The sequence below is a fragment of the Periophthalmus magnuspinnatus genome, chromosome 17 (genome assembly GCF_009829125.3).
Source record: "Periophthalmus magnuspinnatus isolate fPerMag1 chromosome 17, fPerMag1.2.pri, whole genome shotgun sequence".
NCBI lineage: Eukaryota > Metazoa > Chordata > Actinopteri > Gobiiformes > Gobiidae > Periophthalmus > Periophthalmus magnuspinnatus.
In genome coordinates this window covers 4406836-4426900 of record NC_047142.1, presented here as the reverse complement: position 1 = coordinate 4426900, position 20065 = coordinate 4406836, and the positions used below count along the sequence as shown (strand labels likewise).

The 20065-nt window shown below is 40.2% G+C and overlaps 3 protein-coding genes across 7 annotated transcripts; all 3 read right to left on the bottom strand.

Moving 5' to 3' along the window:
- Positions 1-14: 14 nt before the first annotated feature.
- LOC117385675 (G-protein coupled receptor 55) lies at positions 15-2591 on the bottom strand. The gene is made up of 2 exons (XM_033982981.2): positions 1863-2591; positions 15-729 (listed from the first exon to the last, which is right to left on the bottom strand). Exons 1-2 carry the CDS (start codon positions 2589-2591, stop codon positions 523-525), a joined length of 936 nt encoding a protein of 311 aa, XP_033838872.1. The 3' UTR covers positions 15-522.
- On the bottom strand, positions 1863-8361 carry snorc (secondary ossification center associated regulator of chondrocyte maturation). Its single transcript, XM_033982983.2, has 3 exons — positions 7816-8361; positions 4729-4893; positions 1863-4601 (listed from the first exon to the last, which is right to left on the bottom strand). Exons 1-3 carry the CDS (start codon positions 7889-7891, stop codon positions 4492-4494), a joined length of 351 nt encoding a protein of 116 aa, XP_033838874.1. The 5' UTR covers positions 7892-8361; the 3' UTR covers positions 1863-4491.
- A 218-nt stretch (positions 8362-8579) lies between these two features.
- gigyf2 (GRB10 interacting GYF protein 2) lies at positions 8580-19433 on the bottom strand. 5 transcript variants are annotated; one of them, XM_033982980.2, is made up of 29 exons: positions 19305-19433; positions 17922-17973; positions 17646-17805; positions 17428-17523; positions 17235-17343; positions 16906-17011; positions 16797-16837; positions 16685-16717; positions 16361-16462; positions 15758-15969; positions 15533-15677; positions 14979-15236; positions 14729-14901; positions 14496-14652; positions 14255-14427; positions 14026-14114; positions 13822-13950; positions 13591-13721; positions 13410-13519; positions 13097-13237; positions 12861-13019; positions 12553-12786; positions 12358-12480; positions 12060-12284; positions 11515-11708; positions 11261-11409; positions 10985-11169; positions 9410-9551; positions 8580-9333 (listed from the first exon to the last, which is right to left on the bottom strand). In XM_033982980.2, exons 2-29 carry the CDS (start codon positions 17957-17959, stop codon positions 9266-9268), a joined length of 3882 nt encoding a protein of 1293 aa, XP_033838871.1. In that variant the 5' UTR covers positions 17960-17973; positions 19305-19433; the 3' UTR covers positions 8580-9265. The 5 variants fall into 5 exon arrangements, with proteins under 5 accessions (XP_033838871.1, XP_033838869.1, XP_033838870.1 ...); XM_033982978.2 differs by having other exon boundaries at positions 16286-16462; positions 19305-19396; XM_033982979.2 differs by having other exon boundaries at positions 14261-14427; positions 16286-16462; positions 19305-19396.
- Between the last annotated feature and the right edge of the window lie 632 nt (positions 19434-20065).

The window sequence follows — 20065 nt, the reverse complement described above, 5'->3', positions numbered from 1 at the left end:
CACCTTTTTTCTTCAAATGTATTTAGTTATATATGTGTCAAATAAATTAAAACAAACAAAATACTGTTAACAAAAATAGGGAAACTAAGATGATATTATAATGTATGTGTAATGAATGAATTTACAAAAGATACAAAAGCTTATAAAAATTATTTACATATATGTGTCTGTCTTGCAAAAAAATAGGGTTGGGTAATTTTTTTTATATTATAATGTTTCAAATTATAGTAATAAAAATTTGAATAAATATGAACATTTATGTACATATGTTTTATCTTACACACCAATATTAGACTTTATTTTCTATCTTACTACAGACCTTTTTACTTTACAGTTGCGTTATCTCAAGACTAAAACAAGCTGCCGTTGTCACAGATAAACACAACAGCTACAGAAATGTCCACATGTGTTGTCTCAAATATCACGTTTCCGTTTTCGTGTTCGTGGTCAGTGGAGTCAGGTGCTTTATTGCTACAGACTGGTCCGCTCTGACAAGTCATTTAGTCCTGGTTTGTGCAGAGGTCAGACTTCAGACGTGCTGAACGTGGGCCTCCTGTGGCTGCTCGTAGATAACTTCAACATCTTCCTGGTGCTCCTGGCCTCCAGAAAAATGAAGTAATAGCAGAGAGCGTCCAGGCAGCAGGTGACGTTGGACAGACACAGGGCGAGCTGCAGGAACAGACTGATGCGAGTCTTTGAGTCACAGTCCACAATCTCGCCCTGGTGGACCTAAAAGCAGTGTGTAAAGCCATAAGTCACTGAGTTTCTCCAGAATACATGAAACTTTAAATGACTACACTGTTACGCACAATGTCATTTTGTTTTCTGATCCACACCCATTAACACTTATAGAATATGTTTATGTTCAGGTCACACAGATCCTAAAATTACATCAGGGGATTAAGTTGTTTTGTTTTTCTCTTTTCCAACTAAACAGCCTTTACAAATATATTAATACATATTCAAAAAAGTCACATTATAATTATAAATGTACATGTGTGCGTGTGTGTATATGTGTAATACTAATAGATTTTTATTGTGGCCTATTCAATAAATATAAATTAATCAAATATAGCACTGACAAAATTACAATGACCAAATTACAAGAAGTATTTAGGTCAGATCGCCTTTCAGCCGTCGACATAATCTTATTTATTTTGCTTTGAGTATCAAATCCTGTTTTTCTTAAGTTAAAACTAGTAAAACTGTGTGATCTTTTTGATGTATAAAGCAGATAATCATAAGCTCCCCTTTGTCTACAGATGTTATTCAAACAGAGAGTCAAAATCATCTTAAACGAACAGGTAGATTTAAAAAAAAAAAAAAAAAGTAAGATTAAACCAGTAAAAAACATTATTGTATTTCTGTTTCGAGGGGTCACTGTGTGGAACAATCTTGATGATAAATTAAAAAGCTCTTACACAATAGAAGCATTTAAAAAGAGGCATTAAACATTACTTTTTAACTCAGGAATGATTTATATGAACTGCTGTGGGTTTGTGGTTTTTAGTTTTTCATTCGTTACATTATGAGTCATATTTTGTAGAAGTGTTGCTGCTTTTCTTGGAATTCTTGTGCTTTGTTATTATTAAATAGGGTTAGACGTTACAGTAAAAGTCTATTTTACTTCAGCCTAAACCCTTTTATGATAGAAAAGTTATGTACAACCTTATGCAAGTTGAATAATGTTTGATTTTGAATGTAATGACTGAAGAAAATACTACAAATTCTGTGCGTATATATTTGTATTTACTGTATTATCACTGTCCTTGTGTGTTAAAAATGAACCATAAGCCTGGATTAAAGATGAATTTAATTGAATATTTGGTAACCAGCTCAACGTTCTACCTCTCAGTGCTCACCAGGAACTGCAGCAGGATGGCCAAGTGACTGGGCGTCAGGGGAAGCAGGAACGAGCACAGACTGCTATAGATGTACTTTATGTAGGCTCTGCTCTGCGGGCTGTGCTGCTCCAAACCCTGCAGCGCTCGTATGGTCCTCACCGAGCAAAACACCACGACCAGGGCGGGCACCAGGAACCCAAACACCTGAAGGCAGACGATCACCAGCGGCCTCCAGCCTTGTGGGGAAAAACTATGAAAGCAGTGGATTTCAGCGCCTCCTGGTTGTCTAAAACTGGAGATAGTCGTCGAAATGACCACGAGAACCAGCGCCCACACGCCTACGCAGATCACCAGGGCTTTTCTGCGTGACCTCCGCTCTTTGGCCTTGTACGGCTGACACAAGGCCAACCAGCGCTCCACGGATATACTCGTGATAGTGTAGATGCTGCCGTAAATTCCGAAGAAGTACAGGCCTTCCAGAGCGGAGCAAAGTCTCTGCATGTGAGCCGGCCACAGGTGATTGGCGGCGTGCATCTTGAAAGGAAGAGGAAACAGGAGCACGAGGTCCATCAACGCCAGGCTGGTCATGTAGACGGTCGGCTCAGTCCATTTGGGAAGAACGTGGCAGAAGACAAACAGCGCTCCGACGTTACTGACAGAACCGAGGATGAAAATGGGCACGTAGATGACGAGCTCCAAATGTTTCATCAGGTCATCCACAGCTTCAAAAGAACAGTTGGTTGTCATAGTGGAAAAGAAGAAGAGCAGCTGTGGAGAGATTTAAAAAACAACCACAAAAAAAAAAAAAAAAAAACAGAAAAAGAAAAGATTTGAGAATGATGCTGAGCGAGTTCCCACAGTCAATCAAAAAAAACAACTAAAAACCACCAAAACGAGTGGGTTTAAGAAACTTTTAGTCACTAGTGTTTTGAAATCACAGCTAAACACACGCACACTAACACCAACACACACAACAATCATCACATTTAATCCAGTTCTTGCCTTAAAGTTTCACTAATTAAAATAATCACTAAATCACCAAATCACTAAATTAATCTTAAACTGATCAACACAATTATGTAAGTCAATGTTCAGTTAAAAAATAAGACATTTCAACAACTTTATCTTATGCAAATATAAAAAAAAGTGCACTGTGTAGATAGATTTTCATTAAGATTTGGTTCATTTTGGCTCATTTAATTCCACATGCATCTTCATTCAAACAACCGTCAATCATCAATACACATTCATATTTAATCTTTCACCTCCGCAGTGTCACTTTCCACTGTTGCACCTCTGAGAACGTGGAGATGAGTGAAGTGTGAGTGAGATCTTACCGTGCTGATGTTCAGTTGTTTTCAGGTCATGTGTGGCAGTCTGCACAGCACCAGCCAGACAAACTTCTGCTTTCTTTCACTTAAGTTTCATCACTTCCTGACTGATGCCACTCTTCATGTAGATAGATTTTTTCAAAACAAAACCCACATTACACTGTACAGTCTTTCAAGTAAAGCTGTGCCCCAAAAATGATTTACTATTTATTTAAAATGATCCATGAATTCTGTCTTGCAACTTTGAATTGTTTTAACGCAGGTTCAGTAAAATGTTTAATGTAAAAGTTAAAATGACAAACATCACTGGGGTTTTTTTTGTTGCGGGCAGAATTTCCTAAAATTGACAATGCCACTTTCATATGACCATCATGTGAGAAACAGTTTGACAGATTTCAACTGTTGTTCACACTTTATAGTGAGAGACATGTTGGTTTTGTGTTTGGTTTCAGGTGCTGAGGTGGCAGCCTGCAGGATATGGGTTGACACTGATTTTATCTTTTCAGAAAGTACTTCAGAACCACAAATATAATTCTTGTGCACTGACAGCAGGAGCAACAGGTCTGAAAGATATGAATCGTGTGGCCAGACAATGTTCTAACAAACAAAACTAATAAAGTACAAATATAAAATACATTCTAAAACCTTTGAAACCACATTTATTCTTTGTACATCTAGAACATCAAAACACAAAATGATTGACCAAAAATTGTAATGAAAAAATACTGAATACCTTTAGAATAATAATATTAGTCTGTTGGGACTGAAAGATCAGGTTTACTTTTATAAACTGTATTTGGCATCAGAGAAAACACTGAGTGTGATCATTGATAAAGTTTCCATGTCTGAGGTCCCTCTTTAACTCCTCATTACTCACTTTGTATTTGTAAAAATATAAATCTACATATCTATTGTCATCTTTGCGTTCTACAAATATATGAGTTCAAAATAAAAACAGATGGAAAAAAACAAACAAAACACAAATAAGACTAAAGATGAGTTGGAGCTCTGAAGCCACTGTGTCTTTACAGCAGCATTTTGCACTGGAAGAACCAGCCAGTTTCACATTGTCTTTGAGGGTGAACATTTAAACATGAAGCTTTGAACAGGAAATCTAAACTTAGGCTGTTGCCTTAAAGGGACCTGCCACATTTAGCATCTAGCGAAGCAACTCATCATTGATGAGGAGGAAGGCAGTATGGGAACTGAGAAGTCGACAAGACACCCCCCTAAAAAGAAAAAAAAAAATCACAAACTCACAGTTCTCCAAACACGTACACTCTCATACCACTCTCACACATGCACGAGGCGGGGCTTTAGGAGGCTGTGAACTTTCTGAGGGCTATGACGATGAGGGCAAGAAGGACAGACGCTCCCAGGAATGTTGCTATCACGATGGCTGTGATGGCCCCGGGCCCCAGGGAGTCTGTATGAACATAAAGACAGAACACTTAGTCATCTACAGATGAAGGGAACTAAAAATGTTCACATTTAAAACTGTAACTCTTGGAGATTGGGATTGTAGTCTTTGGTAAGAAAACAGGACCATGCACCTTCTTCCTCTTCCACAGTCTGGTTGTGTGTGGTGTCCTCGTAGTCGTCGGTTGCAGGTAACCCTGTTGTTTCGTGGAAGGTGTCTTTAGTGGTGACTTCAGTGGGTAAGTCATCTCCGGACGTGTCCTGGCTGTCTTGAGACGTTAGTCCAGGATCTAGTGTTTCTGTAAAGTGCAACAGTTTAATGTGAGACTGGTGGAAATGTATTGGTTTGTGAGAGGAGCTATAGTTACTTCAGAGTGTCACTGCCTAACGGCTCAGGCCCTCGTATAAAGGCGTCTTTGTAGGTTACACATCTCACCGTTTATCCACAGATTATATTAACATGTTTTATTTTCCATTAGGACATAACCACACATTTATGCTTAACATCAAATAAACTAAAATAGACCATGTTAACACAGAATGAACCACATTTTGATAAATCAGACTGATGTCCAAACAGGTTTACTAACCCCTTGAAATCTCTAAAATGCACCTCCAGTTAAAACTGAAGGTAAAGCTGCTGCCTGGAGGAACAAACTGATGGACAGTAGATTGAGCATTTCTTGTATTGAAGTATACATCACTAAAAAAACTTGTAAGCATGGAAAAAAAACACAGATGCAATGTCTGTGAAAGGCCTATTCAAATGTTTGGACAAGAAACTGATCCCACTTCTTCTCAGAACGCATGATTTCACTCGCTTTTATGAGATGGTTGACAAAAGACCCTCTTTATCTTAATTTGAAAAGTAAATTACAATATTCAGAACATTCAGCTATTCAAATATACAAACCAGAGAGATCTTAAACGTCGTTGTCTTGTAATCAAACAGCCGTTAAGCCATTTGTGTGAAGTCCTAATTGCAAAGGGAGAAACATTTGATCCTCATCTTCAGAAGTAAATAAACTCCGCACACAAGCCAATGCATTCACTGATCCCATCGTCAACGGGACGCACACCAAGAAAACCAACATGTTTACCCTGTGCTTATTTAACACGACTTATTTACTTTGTACCTTCTGGCGCCCACCAAAAACTCTCTCAACCCATTTTCCTTCTATAGAACCCTAAAAAAACTACTTTATGGGAAGTGGAGAGCATAATTCATAGGATTACAACACACACCCCCGGGTACAGTCTAGTCACAAATGTTTGGCTGTGTAATTTCTGTGTTTTGATGCTCCTGTGTTGACTCTGTCTTGTGAGAGCTTCCTGTGGACAAACTGGCTCGAGGTTTGGAGTTTGGGGCCTCCAGCCAACATGGCCATCAATGAGGCCTTGAGCTGGAGGCACAAAAGGCAGCTTGTGCGGTCGACAGCCAGTAACAACCAGCCCAAGCCCAAAGCAGGTACGAACCGGCCACTCCATGTCAAACAAACTTGTTTATTAAATAGTGTCTATGTGCGGAAACCTGTCTCGTAGCAGGGCAGAAGGGAAAATTAAATATGGTCTCACTGGGTTGGAAGGAGTTATATCATTTTTTTATTTTTTATTTATGAATAATGTTATATTTTTTACCATAGCAGGTCCAATGTCCCTTGATTTGACTGATTAATCACAACAAAAGTGATTTAACGAAGCCAATTATCCACAGAAAGCTCAAAGGTGCTGTCATATTCTACGTCAAAAAACTAGTTTGGGTTTGAGTCCTGAGTTGTTACGCATTCTTATTCCGTAGGAGTTTCAAACACCACCTTTTTGAAGTTTTGTTTTTTCTTTTTGAGCACCTAAATTCTTTTTTGAAATCACACCTGAAGACACGCTCCAGCTGTCAGTCCATAAATACTTAAAAGAGCAGATTCAAAAAGCTCAAAAGCCTGACAAGTCTTGGTAAAGTCTCAGCGAAAACTTAAAACACAGGACCGTTTGTTGGTGTCTCTAGTCAGGATTTCACACCGTCCAGAGAGGTGGCACTGTGAGCAGACAGGCGTGCGTGAAAATCGTTCAATTCCCAAACTGGACAACTGCGGCCTTCTCGCTGCCTTGTTTCATACTTTTTAATTGTATGAGTCAGTGAGCTTTTCTGACACATCCTGCCGTATCTCCCATGCTGAGCAGACTGCGGAGTGTCACGAGGCTTGAATCATCAGGTTGGTGGTGTGGTCAGGACTGTTTGAGAGTTGCAACCAAAACATTTTGACACAGCCACACCAACATCACAGTAGGGGGAAGCAAGTCATCCATAGAGGAGTATGATTTGAAATGAGAAAACTTGACTTTTTTAGGCCTGAATCAGCATTAGGGTTTCATATCTATTACAAAAAGACAGTTTCAAAGGCTGCAGGTGGCTTAGGACGACACTTTATGGATGTTCTTGAGGAGGACTAGTGCGACTGAGATGTTTTCCACTGTACAAAGAACTCAAATGTAGTTTTATTTGCAGCTGAATAAGTCAAAAAAATGAAATAATAATGTCACAAATATAAGATTCAGTGCAATACGCTTCAGTGCAAGATGTGAAGACACTGGTGTGGTTGTCTTCTTAAAACATAAATGTAAGTAAGTGATCACAAAAACAATTCTAACACTAAACTGTCAAAAACAAGGAGGTCTTCTCAGGTCAGACCTTCCACTGTGACTTTGGCATTTCACATATTTGTCTCAGGAAATAAGCAACTTGTCAACCCGGTGGCCTCTTGACCCCACCTCAGATCAGTGCGTCGCTATAATTTGCAAAAACCAAAACGTACTTCACAGCTTTTTAATCTCAGACAATTTTTTTCCATCTATAAAATGTTAAAATCTGCCAACATTGTACCATCTCAAACCAGCCTCTGTGAGATCTGGGTTTAACGTGCGTCATAGGTGGCAAGTGTTGCGTTTCAGACGATTTCAGGATTCATGAAAGCCACTGAGTCATCCTGTTTGTCAAAGCACAGCATTCACAGCTCCAACAACTGCATCTTTTACACCGAGCTGCCCCGCACAGCCAACCCGAGCGCGTGTGGGGCAAAAAGGAGGAAAGTCTAGACGTACTTAGGATATTTTAATGTTTTAGAGCACATTCCCAAGTAGTAAATTACTGTATGGTATTATCACACACATGGTTTTTGAAATAACACAGTTTTAGAAAGATAAAACGTCATAATAAATCATCTTACCTGTGTTTACAAGGTTCACCAAGAAGCCTAGAAGCATGAGAAGGACCATTCTGCAGATAGCGTTTCTTGGAACCATGGCGACGTGGAGAAAGTCGTTAGTTGCCCCGAATCAGGTCCAGCTGTAACGGAACTGAAGAAGAACATGGAAGTGCACAAGAGGGGAAAGGTACGTCTAAGGCCTTATAAGACGGGGAGGGGCGAGGTGCGTACTGCCCAAGACAGGACTGTCTGACTCTGGACAGTGTGTACTTTGTGAAAACATCATTCAAAGTACACACACCCCCCAACCCTCAGCGTTTAGGGTTAAAAATACAAGCTGACCTTGGGGTCACTGGAATTTGTGTTACACGTAGTTGTGAAGTGTAAAATTCAGAGGCATCAAAAGGGCACATTAGATCAAACACTGCATTTCTACTGAAAACAAAATCACTCTCTCAAATGTAATAAAGTCTCCACTCAAGTAGTCAATTAGATTAAATAGCATAATACTATGGTGTTATGAAAAATCAAACTTAACAATGGCCTTTGTCACAGCTATGCAAATTTTATGCTGAAATTTGCTGCTTCCTCAAAATCAATGAGTTTCACTTCCTATTTGCATTACATTAAAACATGTAATAATGAAAGACTGTGCTTCATAGACATGCAACATCCTAAAAAACAAGCTCAGTACATTATCAACATAATTTAGACATTCTAACGTAGAATTATTTGAGTGTGGAACTGCGCTGGGGTCTTGTTATTGAAAGATGCACACACATGTGTACAGCCCACTCATAAGACTGTTTATTTCATACCGCAATAAAAAAGTATGACTCCAGCAGTTCATTTCCATATAATATAATACAGATGCAGAGTTGAAATTTTATTCTTTAAACAGCCTAGTATTTTACAAGAAATAGATAACTAGTTGGAACTTTTGAACATGTCCTTAAAACAGGACATTGGCGGGCATGAATCCTTGGGCTCTACTATGCCATTAATATCCATGAACATCCAGCCAAAACAGAGAGGAACAGAGGGATTGAAAGGGAGGGGGATCATTTTCAATAAATAAAAAGAAAAAAAAACACATTGGATATATTCGGTCTAACCTTTCCCATAATAATCCCAACACCCCACCCATTTACACCCAAAGTCCAGGAGGCGGCCAGCTTTGAAATGATCTGCAACTGCAACTATTTCCAGCATACTAGAACGGATATTTATATATTTATTTGCACTGGCCATAGATGTAGTTCTAGTGTTTCTAAGTTTCTGCTCAAATAGATTCTTTAAAAAGGCAAAAAGACGTCTGCCTTTGGGGTCACAACTTAGACTGAGATGGTTGAAGAAACTGAAAAGTCAAGGCAGATTGAAAAAGTAGCAGGTTTGAGGGGAGAGGTTTGGGGTAAAACAGCTGTTGTTCAAACTGGATAAAGTCACTGGGGCTTTGCTTGGCTGTAGTCCCTTAAAAGTCCTCCAAAGTTTCAATTTCTCCCATATTCAGCCTCTCAGATGATGCATTCACAGAGAAACCTTCAACACATAACACAACTTGAATAAATAAATGTTGCACGTTGCATGAGAACTGATCTGAAGTAGCATTCCTCACCTAAAAGGCTCGGGTCTGCGCGGACCATCTTCTGCTTCTTTTTCTTCTTCCCTGAGGTGACTGTTTCAAAGCGCTGCTGCTGACCGCTCATAAGATTAGACTGATAAAGAGAAGAGGATCCCGTACTGCCCCACACAGAATCCTGAAAATAGAAAACATCAGACTTTACAAAACTACACTGTGCAAAAGGTCATGCGCAAGAAATACTGCACTGGTATAAATGATGAATAAACAGAAACAAAAAGATACCATGCAAAGATTATTATTCCCACAAAGCTTCATTTCTTTTCCACTGTGGCTAAACAGAGATGACACAAGTCGCTGTAGTAACAAGAACCGAAGAACAAACCTGGCCCAGAGTATCACTTTTTTACGTTAATGAGATGCATTAGCAAAGTCAATAATAAAAAGCAAACCAAAGGGCCACGAGACAGCCTTATAAACTGCAGTGTCAGAATACAGGCTGAGTTTAGTATTTAGCATCTTAAAACAAAATCTATATTACACCTCTTCTTAAAAACAGCTGTCAAATACAGTTTTTTACCCAAGTGTTCGTTGACATAAGACGACTAGCTGCATACTCCCACACACATGAAACCTGTGTCTGTAAATGTGGCACAGATCATTGAGGAATAAAATCATATAGCCCATAGATTTTATTAAAATTATTTGAAGCATGCACTTCAGTTTCACAATTACTAAATAAGGACTGGTAGGTAGAGATATGGGCCCAAAGACAAAACCGCAAGTTACTAAATAAAACATTGAATTCTTCTGTAGGATACATCTTAAGCAATTCAAATCAAACAAACAAATATGCCAATGTTTTATGCTGTGGTTTCGTGAAGGCTTCTGGGTAAAGCAGAGTGTGGTGTAGCACTGCTTTTGTGCAGACATTGGTTTGGAGCTGGACAAAATGAAGTCTGTTGTGGCTTTATCTACATCTCCTTTTTCCGTTGTGTCGTATCTCTCACTCGCTGCAGAATATGTGTGCACTGGTTTCCACCAATAAATAATCACATGTCAAGATTTACTTTAAAAATGCACTTTATCAATTTATTTCTCAGTATATGAAAGCTGGAATAGTACATTTTGGAGCTCTATCTTTATCGTGTGTAAACTTTCTTTGCGATAGTGGTGAGATTTTTTCCATTTTTATGCAATAACGCACGACTTGAGCTGTAGAGGGCAAATTAAATAACTTCTCTGGCTAAATATTGGTTCCTTCTGCTATTTTTTTATGACAGCTTAGGCCTTTTATCGATACAGTCCATTTAACTGGGATTATCCTGCTTTGCGTCAGTGGCGTAAAATAGTTTCAGTATTATTATTTAACACAATATTTCTCTGTAGTGATATATCATACTTCAAAATGTGTTACTGTGACAGGCCTAAATTGCACCCTTCATGCTCATTGTCATCAATAGTTCCAAGAATCTCTGGGTGGATGAGCAGCTTAAACCCCAGGTCTGAATTGGTGTTGACTGGACACATGCTTATTTTTATTGAACAATTTGAGATTATAGTTGTAGCTCAGGATAAGCCTTGGTCAGCAACCCACAAAGTCTTACTCACCTGCTGTTGCTTGGAGGACTGGTTTTGTGGAGTCTGTCTTTGATTCATATTCTGTTTGGCACGACGTTCAATAAACTGCTTGGCAAAGTCCTTGGCCTCAGGAGTGTCCCCCAAGTAGGCCCTCACATAGTCGTGCACCTCGTATGGCGAGTCTACTTCTTTGAGGAAAGAAGCAAACGTAGGAACTATAGGACAGAGGAGCAGGTTATCATTTTATATTTGATTTATACAAGACAGTGATGAGTTTAAAGTTCGTTTAAAGGTGAATAGATTTACCATCCAGGTTATTGGCTGTATTGAGAGTGTGCAAAGTTTGCTCACACCACTGCATAAAGGTGTCTTGGCTTTTATTCACTCCTTGAAACAACTTAAGCAGCTTCTCCTCCTCTTCAACTTTTTTGCTGGCTCGCCCACTCAGAGAATTACTTTTGGAAGAAAACAACACATCAGATCTCATGTATTACTCACACTTTCATCATAACTTAGCGCTTTCGCTTATGAAAAATTTTACATTTTGCTTTGGCGTTTACCTGAGGTTGGCGTTTCCCTTGTTTTTCTGAGCATTGCTTTTTCTTGTTTGTGTGGGCGGCGGGGTGACCTCCTTTATTGCCTCGTCCCAAAAGCCCATGTTAGAGTTGTGGGTGTCCCCCCAGATACTGCTGGAGTCTGAGCCCCAGTTTGAACCAGGGTTAACCGCGCCCCACACAGAGCTACTCAGGGTAGTCTAGAATAAAAATATAGGGGACAAAAACTATTAGAAATACAGTTTATCTAATATAACTGTACAGACATTTTCTGGTTTGACAGTGGAGTACTTATTATCATTCATGCAGCAAGAGCAAGGATGAACACAAAATGTCACAGCTGATAAGACAAAGTAAATTCTATGAAGTAAGTGACCGCAATGTCAAATACAGTTCTAAAGCAAAGCTTTCAGGAGAAAAGAAATTTCAACCCAAATCAGCTCCAGGAGACTGTGGTATCGAGTGATGGAACAGTTAGTTTTCCATACTTGGTGTAGACTAAACCGGGCATGGGACACAAGCTTGAAGGTGGTGAAAACAAAACTTCGTACTGTTCGATTCTGCGCTCGGGTCGGTGGCGTGACTGTGGATGGGTGCTGCTCCTTTCGCTGCTTCATCTGCTGAGCTTCCTCCCTCTGGATCTCCAGCAGAGACTTTGTAGCTGCAGGCTGTTTGGCCACAGTGCCCCATCCCGACAGTTTGGCCTGGGGCTGTGCTGCCTGCAGGACGGCCTGCTGCTGCTGGAGCTTCAGCAGCTCCTGCTGCTGGCGACGCTGCTGTAGATACAAACCAAAGCATGTCAACATGCAGTCTCTACATTCATCATTCATTATTTTCATTTGCTCTTGCCTCCTCTCGCGCTTGACGTTCTCTTTCTTCTTCAAGTTTTTGAATTTCAGCTAGAGACAGAGTGTTCTGATTCTGGTTTACTGAGCTAGTCGTCTGCTGGCCCCACTTTGACGAAGATGGAAGCTAACAAATGTAAGATATAAGCATCAGTGGGAGCTTAGGTTTAACACAATGATGTCAAATTTAGTCCTATACCTTCATTTGTGCAAGTTGTTGCTGTTGTTGCTGTTGCTGCAGCCTCCGTAGCGCCTCCTGCTGTTGCTGTCTCTGCCGCTGCAGCTCCAGTTGCCTTTGAGCCTCCTGTTCTCGCCGTTTCTGCTCCTCCAGCTGCTGCTGAGCCAGAACAGCTGCAGCCTCCTCCTCTGCACGTTTCTCCTCCTCACGTCTTCTTAGTGTTTCCAGTTCTTCTTGTTTCCTGCGCTCCTCTTCCTAATGTGGAACACTTGTTATTGAGGAACATGGTGTGGATGCTAAATTGATTGTCTTCTTATTGTAAGACTTACCTGTTTGCGGAGAAACTCTTCACGTTTTTTCCTCTCTTCTTCTTCTCTCCGTCTCTCCTCTAACCTACGCAGAGCTTCTTCCTGGGCCAGCCTTTCCTCCTCTTCTTTCTGCCTGCGCAGGGCCTCTTCTTCCTCTCGTTGTCTCCGCAGTGCCTCCTCCTATATATTGACAAAGTTGAGATGTGGTCAACCATGGTTAAACACGAAAAGTGTTTAATCACGGTTGAGCATCAGACCTGTTTTTTCCGTGCCAGTTCCTCCTCTTCCAGGCGTTTGCGTTCTTCTTCTTGTCTGGCCCTCAGCGCTTCTTCCAATCGTTTCCTTTCTTCTTCTTCCCTTTTAGCCCGCAATTCAGCTTCACGCCTTTCCATTTCCAACTAAATATGCAACAGAACAAATTAGATTTCATTTTAGTAAAAGTGGAATCCAAAAACCCCTAACAGAAACAAAGACACCGGTTGATTAAATATTTGCATAGAAAAAAAGCAATAAAATTAAAACAAAAAGTAAAAATCTGTGGAAATAAAGCCATTTCTCAACATGTGTTACCTTTGCAGCTTTTGACTTCTCTAACTGTTGCAACTGCTGCATCTGCTCTAATGTGGGTGCCGGTGCCAATGAATCTATAGGCAAATCCCAAACACTGCTACCATCCCATGCTGTAAAGTAAGAGTAAATTTAAACAATAGAGTAGTCTAAATGACAAATCTGTTTTAACATGAACACTCACTGCTGGGAGCACTTTGTTGTAGGTTTGGTGTACACGTAGCCTGAGATGAGGTGTTCTGCATCTCCCACACAGAACCAGAGTCTGGTACAGACAGGGCGCGTGTGACTGCAGGTAGGAGGCTCTCAGATGCCCTGAAAGCACAGACACATCAGCAGTGAAATACAGCATTATTATGACATTAATGTAACCATGCCTTCCTGAAATATCATTAAGTACAACCACATATTGTACCTAATCTTAAGAGCCTGGTATTGCTGTAGGAGGAGGTTGATCTGCTGTTGATGCTGCTGCTGCTGTTGGAGAGGAGCGGAGCTGAGGGCAGCAGCTTTCTGTTGGGCCAAGGCCTGTGCATATTGCTGCCTAAAGAAGAATGACCAGAACCATGACAAACAGAACCACTATTTAGGCCAATATCCTTTAATTCAGATAATGTACCTGAGAAGATATTGATATTGAAGCTGTTGTAATTGGTATAGAGCACTGATCTCCTGCTGCCGTTTCAATCTGTCTTGATCTGTATCAGCCTGCAGATGACACAAGTCAGAAAAACGATTTACTATATAGAAGGGCATTGCAGTTCGCATGTAGTACTGCCAAAAGTTAGACAAGCACACCACCTTGAGCCAATAAATGGTACTGCATATAAATATGAAAATTGACTAACACGCACTGGGAGAGGCGGAGGAGCAGGGCCTGGAGTGAATGGTACTCTTCCCCAGATCTTAATGATCTCACCCAAAGGTTGAAATGTCTCATCACATCCTCTTTTAACTAATAGAGACATGGTGAAGTAGCCAGCCTGGAACCACTCTGACATCTCCTGGTTATTGAAAGGACCTGAACAAAGGCAGCTGCTTTATTTTAACATTTGGGACAAGCTTTTGTTTATTCTGGTATAGTCTTACCTTGTATTTCTCCTTGTGGATCTTTATAAAACCACTTCAAAGCAGCTTCATGAGACAAAGGTAGACCTGCTGTTTTGGGCTTCTCTGAACTCTTGGCTGAAAGTCTGTCATCATCAGCTACTCCATCCTGTAGATAAGCTACCATCTTTTCTGCCTCCTGAAAAGGGATGGAAGATGGAATCAATTTATTAAAAAAACAAACAAAACAAAACACTGTTCTGGAAAGGACATACCTGCTCAAAGTGTTTTAATCCCTCATCTTCATCCGTTTCATGTGACACAGTTGTGGGCCTGCCAATGGGTGCCATTAAATTAGATGAGAAGGGTAAGGATGTGTTTGTTACCACAGGACACTCCATAGGTTTTTGATGTGGTAAATGGACAGTATGCACAGAAACAGGATGTTCTAAGGAAAAAGAACTCATGTTAATTACTCCAGTCAGCAGAGTGTCAAGGTCTCTGGCAGATGGATGCAAGGCCTACCTGTATGGGCAGTGGAAATGTGACTCATAGAAATGGGCTCTAGCAAGCTGTTGGATATGGGGATTTGGATGGGGACTTTACAGGGCTCGGGTGGTAGCTCAAGTGGGGGAAGTCTGTCTGTCCGCTCAGCTGGCCTCTCAGGCTCCTCTATCCTAGTAGTTTGACACTGAGATAATGACTGGACAGCAGGTGGCTCCAAGATGGGGGTAGAAACAGGTGACACAACACGTGGTGCCTCTTCTGGCACTCGAGGCAATTCTTTAAAAAACCCAAAAAAACATTTGCTTCAAAATCTTAAAATCTGCATAATGGGGAACTATAGGATATTCAGACTTCAACACTGAAAATAATACAAACACATTTAACAGGAGCGGCCCGAGGTCAATTATGTGTCGGAATTGTGCTATACAAATAAACTTGCCTTGCCTAGGACTCATCAGACTCCTGCCAGATTAACTTTACATGTGATTACATTTAAACTGACTTGTAATCAATAATAAACTTTCCTAAAAAAAACTTTAAACATTTTTGTGAAGGACTTGATTAAAATGAACCTTTTCGGTCAGACTCTCTCTTGGCCTCAGTCTCTGTTTCTTTGGACTCTTGTAGCTGACAGTCATCCTCCTCCAAACCCTCTTCACACTCATCTGGCTTAAAATCCAGTTCTGCTTCTTCCATAATGGGCTCCTTTGAGGCCTTCTAATAACACAAAGATAAATAGTTGAGCAGTTGTCTTTCCCACAGTTATGCTTGCCTGAGGATGCTTTGTGACACTGTACTTTGAGTGACAAGAATGCCCCCGAAGAGTCAAAAGTTCCAGCCTCCTCTTCAGCATCCTCTAGACACCATTCTGGGAGGCTGTCTCTTTCATCCTCCAGGCTTCCACTGCCTGACCGTGGCCTCCTGTAGCCACGCTCCTCGTCCCTGGCATCAAATGGGAAACGCCGCCGCTGATCTGGGTGTTCCCGCCACCCAGCTGACCGAGGTGCATCTATGGGAAGATTTCAAACAGTAAGGTTTTCAGGTTTCATATTCATTTATCACAAATACCTGCTTAATGCTTAGTTTATAAAGACAGGACGTATGCCGAGCTTCAACAGTTGATCAGATTAGTTTGATTATTTAATCGCTCATTGTAATGTTTAATTAAATTTGGTAATGATGAGAATTTGATTATATACTGAAGAGTCTTGAATACCAACACAGAGCAGAAAACCTATGCTGGTTGCAGGTACTTTTAACATTACACAGCAGTATATGAAAAGGAATATAACTTGTTTGACAGGCATTACGTGGCGAGTGCCCACCTGGGCTTGGGGGGCACCAGCGGTCACTGTCCCGTCGAGAACCTGCCAGGCGCCAACCCCCCTCATCATCCTCACCGTTCTGATCATCACGAGAAGTGCGCCAGTTCTCACTCTCAGAGCGTATGAAGTCATGCTTTCTCGGTATGCCTGGCACAGCCTCCTCATAGTTCCCCCGGACTGTAAAAATCACAACAATAGATGTCTTCAGGTCCTCCTTCACTTCCGCATTTTATAATAATTTTTGTCTTTTATTTTTCACCTTTACTGCAGAAAGTTTTGAAATGAACTAAACCAGTTTTTATGACCATTGCCATGTCCGATATACAATCCCAACAAGTGAACAACTTAACCAGCAAATGTTATGGGAAGAAACCCTGTATAGAATACATGTTTACTTACTATGGTTAATCTGGAAATGTCCAGGCACAGCATCTAGGAGGTTGACACAAAAAACTAATAAATACACCATCTAGTATAGATCACTCAAAACATTAAACTTTTATCAACACACCTGGTTCTTTTCTGCCTGGTTTATCAAACCTTCGATCTGCCCTGAAAATATTGTACAGATACATTTAGAATACATTTTTCACACATTTGAAAAAGTATTTGAACAATACCTTTCTTCCCAACTCTGAGAGCGATGCATCTCTCGCCCTCCACGGCCAAACCCTTCTACATCATCAAAACTTCTTTGGTAAAATCCTCCATCACCTCTTCCCCGACCTACAAAATCATCATATTCACATATGAAAAAATTGAAAAACCAATAATAGAAAACCAAAGCACTTGCTGACTTTTTGCTAAAAGTATCCTGTGTAAGAAAAAAAATGTGTGAATTGTCTCAAGTAGTATAACTGCCTGCACTGTCCAGTCACTGCTTGAAAACCTGCTGTCTGGGATTGACTTGTCCTCAAAATATGTCTATAATTCTCATATCAAGCAATACCTCTACCCCTTGATGTACTTCGACCTCTTGGTGCTCCTACTATCGGACCACTTCCGCGCCCTGTCAGCCGAAGTACAGCTGCACTGTTTACAGACATGGAAAAATTTCTCTGCAAATAAAGCACAAGGTTGCAGGGTTATTTTTATGTTTTATATTTTAAAATATAAATTTTGCTTCCTAGCTTGACATCTACCTGTTCTTCCTCTGTAAAAGATACAAGTGCAAGAGGTGGTAAAGGCTCCTCTTGCAAGATGGGAAGGAACTCCTTGTCATGTAGGTCTATAGGAATCTATACAAAAAAAAACAAAAAACACATTTCTTAAAAAAATTAAACTATTTGTATTTTTACTCATCAAAGGCACAATCACGACAACTGAAAGACAGTATATAGAGGCTCTGAAAATGACTCACTTTGTTATCCTTTATATAAAGTGCTAACATTTCTTCTCTCCCATAGCGATAGTCTGCAAGTTTGTACTTTGGCAACGCAGGTGAAAGTGGAGGGGAAGACACAGAGTTGTTGCTTCCACCTCCACTGCTGCCACCACCCCCTCCAGACAGGGCACGGAGCCTGATAAGAACACAAAGTTTGTCTTACACTTGAGTAACAAGTCTGCAGGATGCCTCAAGCCTAAAATAATTTAATAAAAATAAAAAAATAAACATAAATAAGATTTGCTTAGTTACCATTCTGGTCCAAAGTTGAGTGTCTGGGTTTCGGCCATTCTTCTCTTAAATTCTATTAAAATACAAAACAAATATAATATGTAATACGATCAAAAGTGTATATTTATGTGAAATTAAACAATGCAAACATTGAAAGTCTTGTTTTTCTAAATATGCATTTGCATTATATATTAACCAAGACCTCAATGTATTGCTAGGACACTTCCCACTCCATACTCCCAAGTGCAACCAGTGTACTATTTCAAATCGGCTAAATCTATTTTAGGAAGTTGCTCTTTCTGCAAAAGTACTATGGACACCTATATTTGACAAGTAGTAAATATGTAACAAAGTAATAACGTCATATTTTTAAACGGTTACCAGTTGATTTAACCGGACAGAGCCCCTGACGAATCTGTGGCAAAAAGCAGACACCCACAGGCACAAGTTGGCCATATGGAATAGACAACCACGTGTGAGTAATAAAAAGCAACATTACTTCTAAAATCTACACGTTTTAAACTCCTTATCGTATTAATGCCACTAAAACAAATTATTCTGCAGTCATGATCAAGAACAAGAATAAGATCCAGCTGCACAGTGGACTACGTACACCTTTCCAAAACAAAACAGTTTTTATTGTGATGAAATCTCTCAACAACCTTTCTTAAAAAAAAAAAAAACTAAAAAAAAAAACAGTCAACTCATTGTCATCGTTCAACACTTTTGTCACGGCTGGTACAGTTACTGCAGTGGGGGAAGTTTAAGAGGGAGACATCATTTGTATGACAACGTTAAATACGTGTATTAGACATCATGACACATGTGCTGCCCGATACATTTAGTAAAACACTGAACAGGTTTTATAATAAGAATAGCAAAGGTGCGAATCGTGTAACAATAATCCACTTTTAACACTCGTGGGCCATACACCAAAGCTACAGTCATCCCTGGTAGTGCTAAGCTACATTAGCATATGATGTCAACTGGCTAACTAATAGCCACAAATATGTATGTGCCATCTGTCAGGTGTCGCTTTAGACACAACTGTCAGCACTGACACATCAGGCTGTTTGTAATCAAGTCATACTTAGGTCCTTATTTGGGTCAACATTTCTTGGTAACAACTTAATCCCTGAACTTAACACACAAGCTAATAAGCTAAAGCTGACTAGCAACATGCGGCCTTGGAGCAGCACTGACATTTCCTTGACAACTCGGCCGCAGTTCGCAGAGCTCAGCGCCGCACAAGAGCTACGACGTCCCGAGGCTGACAGGCCAAGAAAATATGAAGCTTTTTACCATAGATCTTTGCACCCCAGCCCGCAATACAACCCACTGACACTGCACTGTATCTGGATATATGATTGTTGCTCTCACTCTAATATACTTTGGTTGTCTTACCTGTACTTGATCTGACAGCACAGGATTTGTATGCGGGTTGTGTGTGTGGCTCTCTCTCTTCGTTTTCCACAAGATGGCTGAGCACGGGTCACATGACACCAGATAAAACCCGTATGCCACCGAACAGTCAGATGTGCTGACTCTTCCACATTCTTAAAAGAATCAACAACGAGAACCAGGTGAACTATTATTTTATTCACACATAGCAATTGGAACATGTCTTTACCATTCATTGCGAATTAATTGTTGTAGTTATGCGTACGACTTTCTCAGTAATTACAGAACAAATATAAATGTTTTCACACTTTAGAAACATTTTGGTAAATTTTCATGCTTTTTTTTTTTGTTTAATCCATTCTGTAAATGTACTTTATGGGTGTAGGAAATTATCAAAAAATTATAATCATGCTGAATAGAGTTATAGTTGGACATGACAACCATCAACCGGCAGCTTTCAATAAACCATAAAATAACACTTTTTTTGAGTATTTGCCGTAACTGACAGATAATGACGTAAAAATATAAAAAAGGGAGATAGGCGTTACACGTCGGCTCGTTGGTCTAGGGCAGGGGTCACCAACCCTGTGCCCGCGGGCGCCATGTCGCCCCCAAGCCCCACATGAGTCGCCCGCAGACCAGTTCTAAAAATAGCACAACTCACTGCATCTAAAATTTAATTTTATTCTGTTGCTATTTTTTAATCACCCTTGCGTTTATATAGATTTAAAAATGACAATATCTTAAACATATGTTCATTATAC

Bases quoted from the DNA above. Each gene is read 5' to 3' on its own strand.
- snorc (XM_033982983.2), bottom strand. From the start codon at position 7,891: ATGGTTCCAAGAAACGCTATCTGCAGAATGGTCCTTCTCATGCTTCTA. The intron at 4,894-7,815 runs GTAAGATGATTT...TGCACTTTACAG, and splicing joins GGTGAACCTTGTAAACACAG to AAACACTAGATCCTGGACTA. The intron at 4,602-4,728 runs GTGCATGGTCCT...ATGTTCATACAG, and splicing joins GACTGTGGAAGAGGAAGAAG to ACTCCCTGGGGCCCGGGGCC.
- LOC117385675 (XM_033982981.2), bottom strand. From the start codon at position 2,591: ATGACAACCAACTGTTCTTTTGAAGCTGTGGATGACCTGATGAAACAT. The intron at 730-1,862 runs GTGAGCACTGAG...CACTGCTTTTAG, and splicing joins CCATCCTGCTGCAGTTCCTG to GTCCACCAGGGCGAGATTGT.
- gigyf2 (XM_033982978.2), bottom strand. From the start codon at position 17,959: ATGGCCGAAACCCAGACACTCAACTTTGGACCAGAATG. The intron at 14,115-14,254 runs GTTAGTCAATTT...TGTCATCTGCAG, and splicing joins CTCCGCCTCTCCCAGTGCGT to GCTGATACAGATCAAGACAG. The intron at 11,709-12,059 runs GTACGAAGTTTT...TTTTTATTCTAG, and splicing joins CCCGAGCGCAGAATCGAACA to ACTACCCTGAGTAGCTCTGT.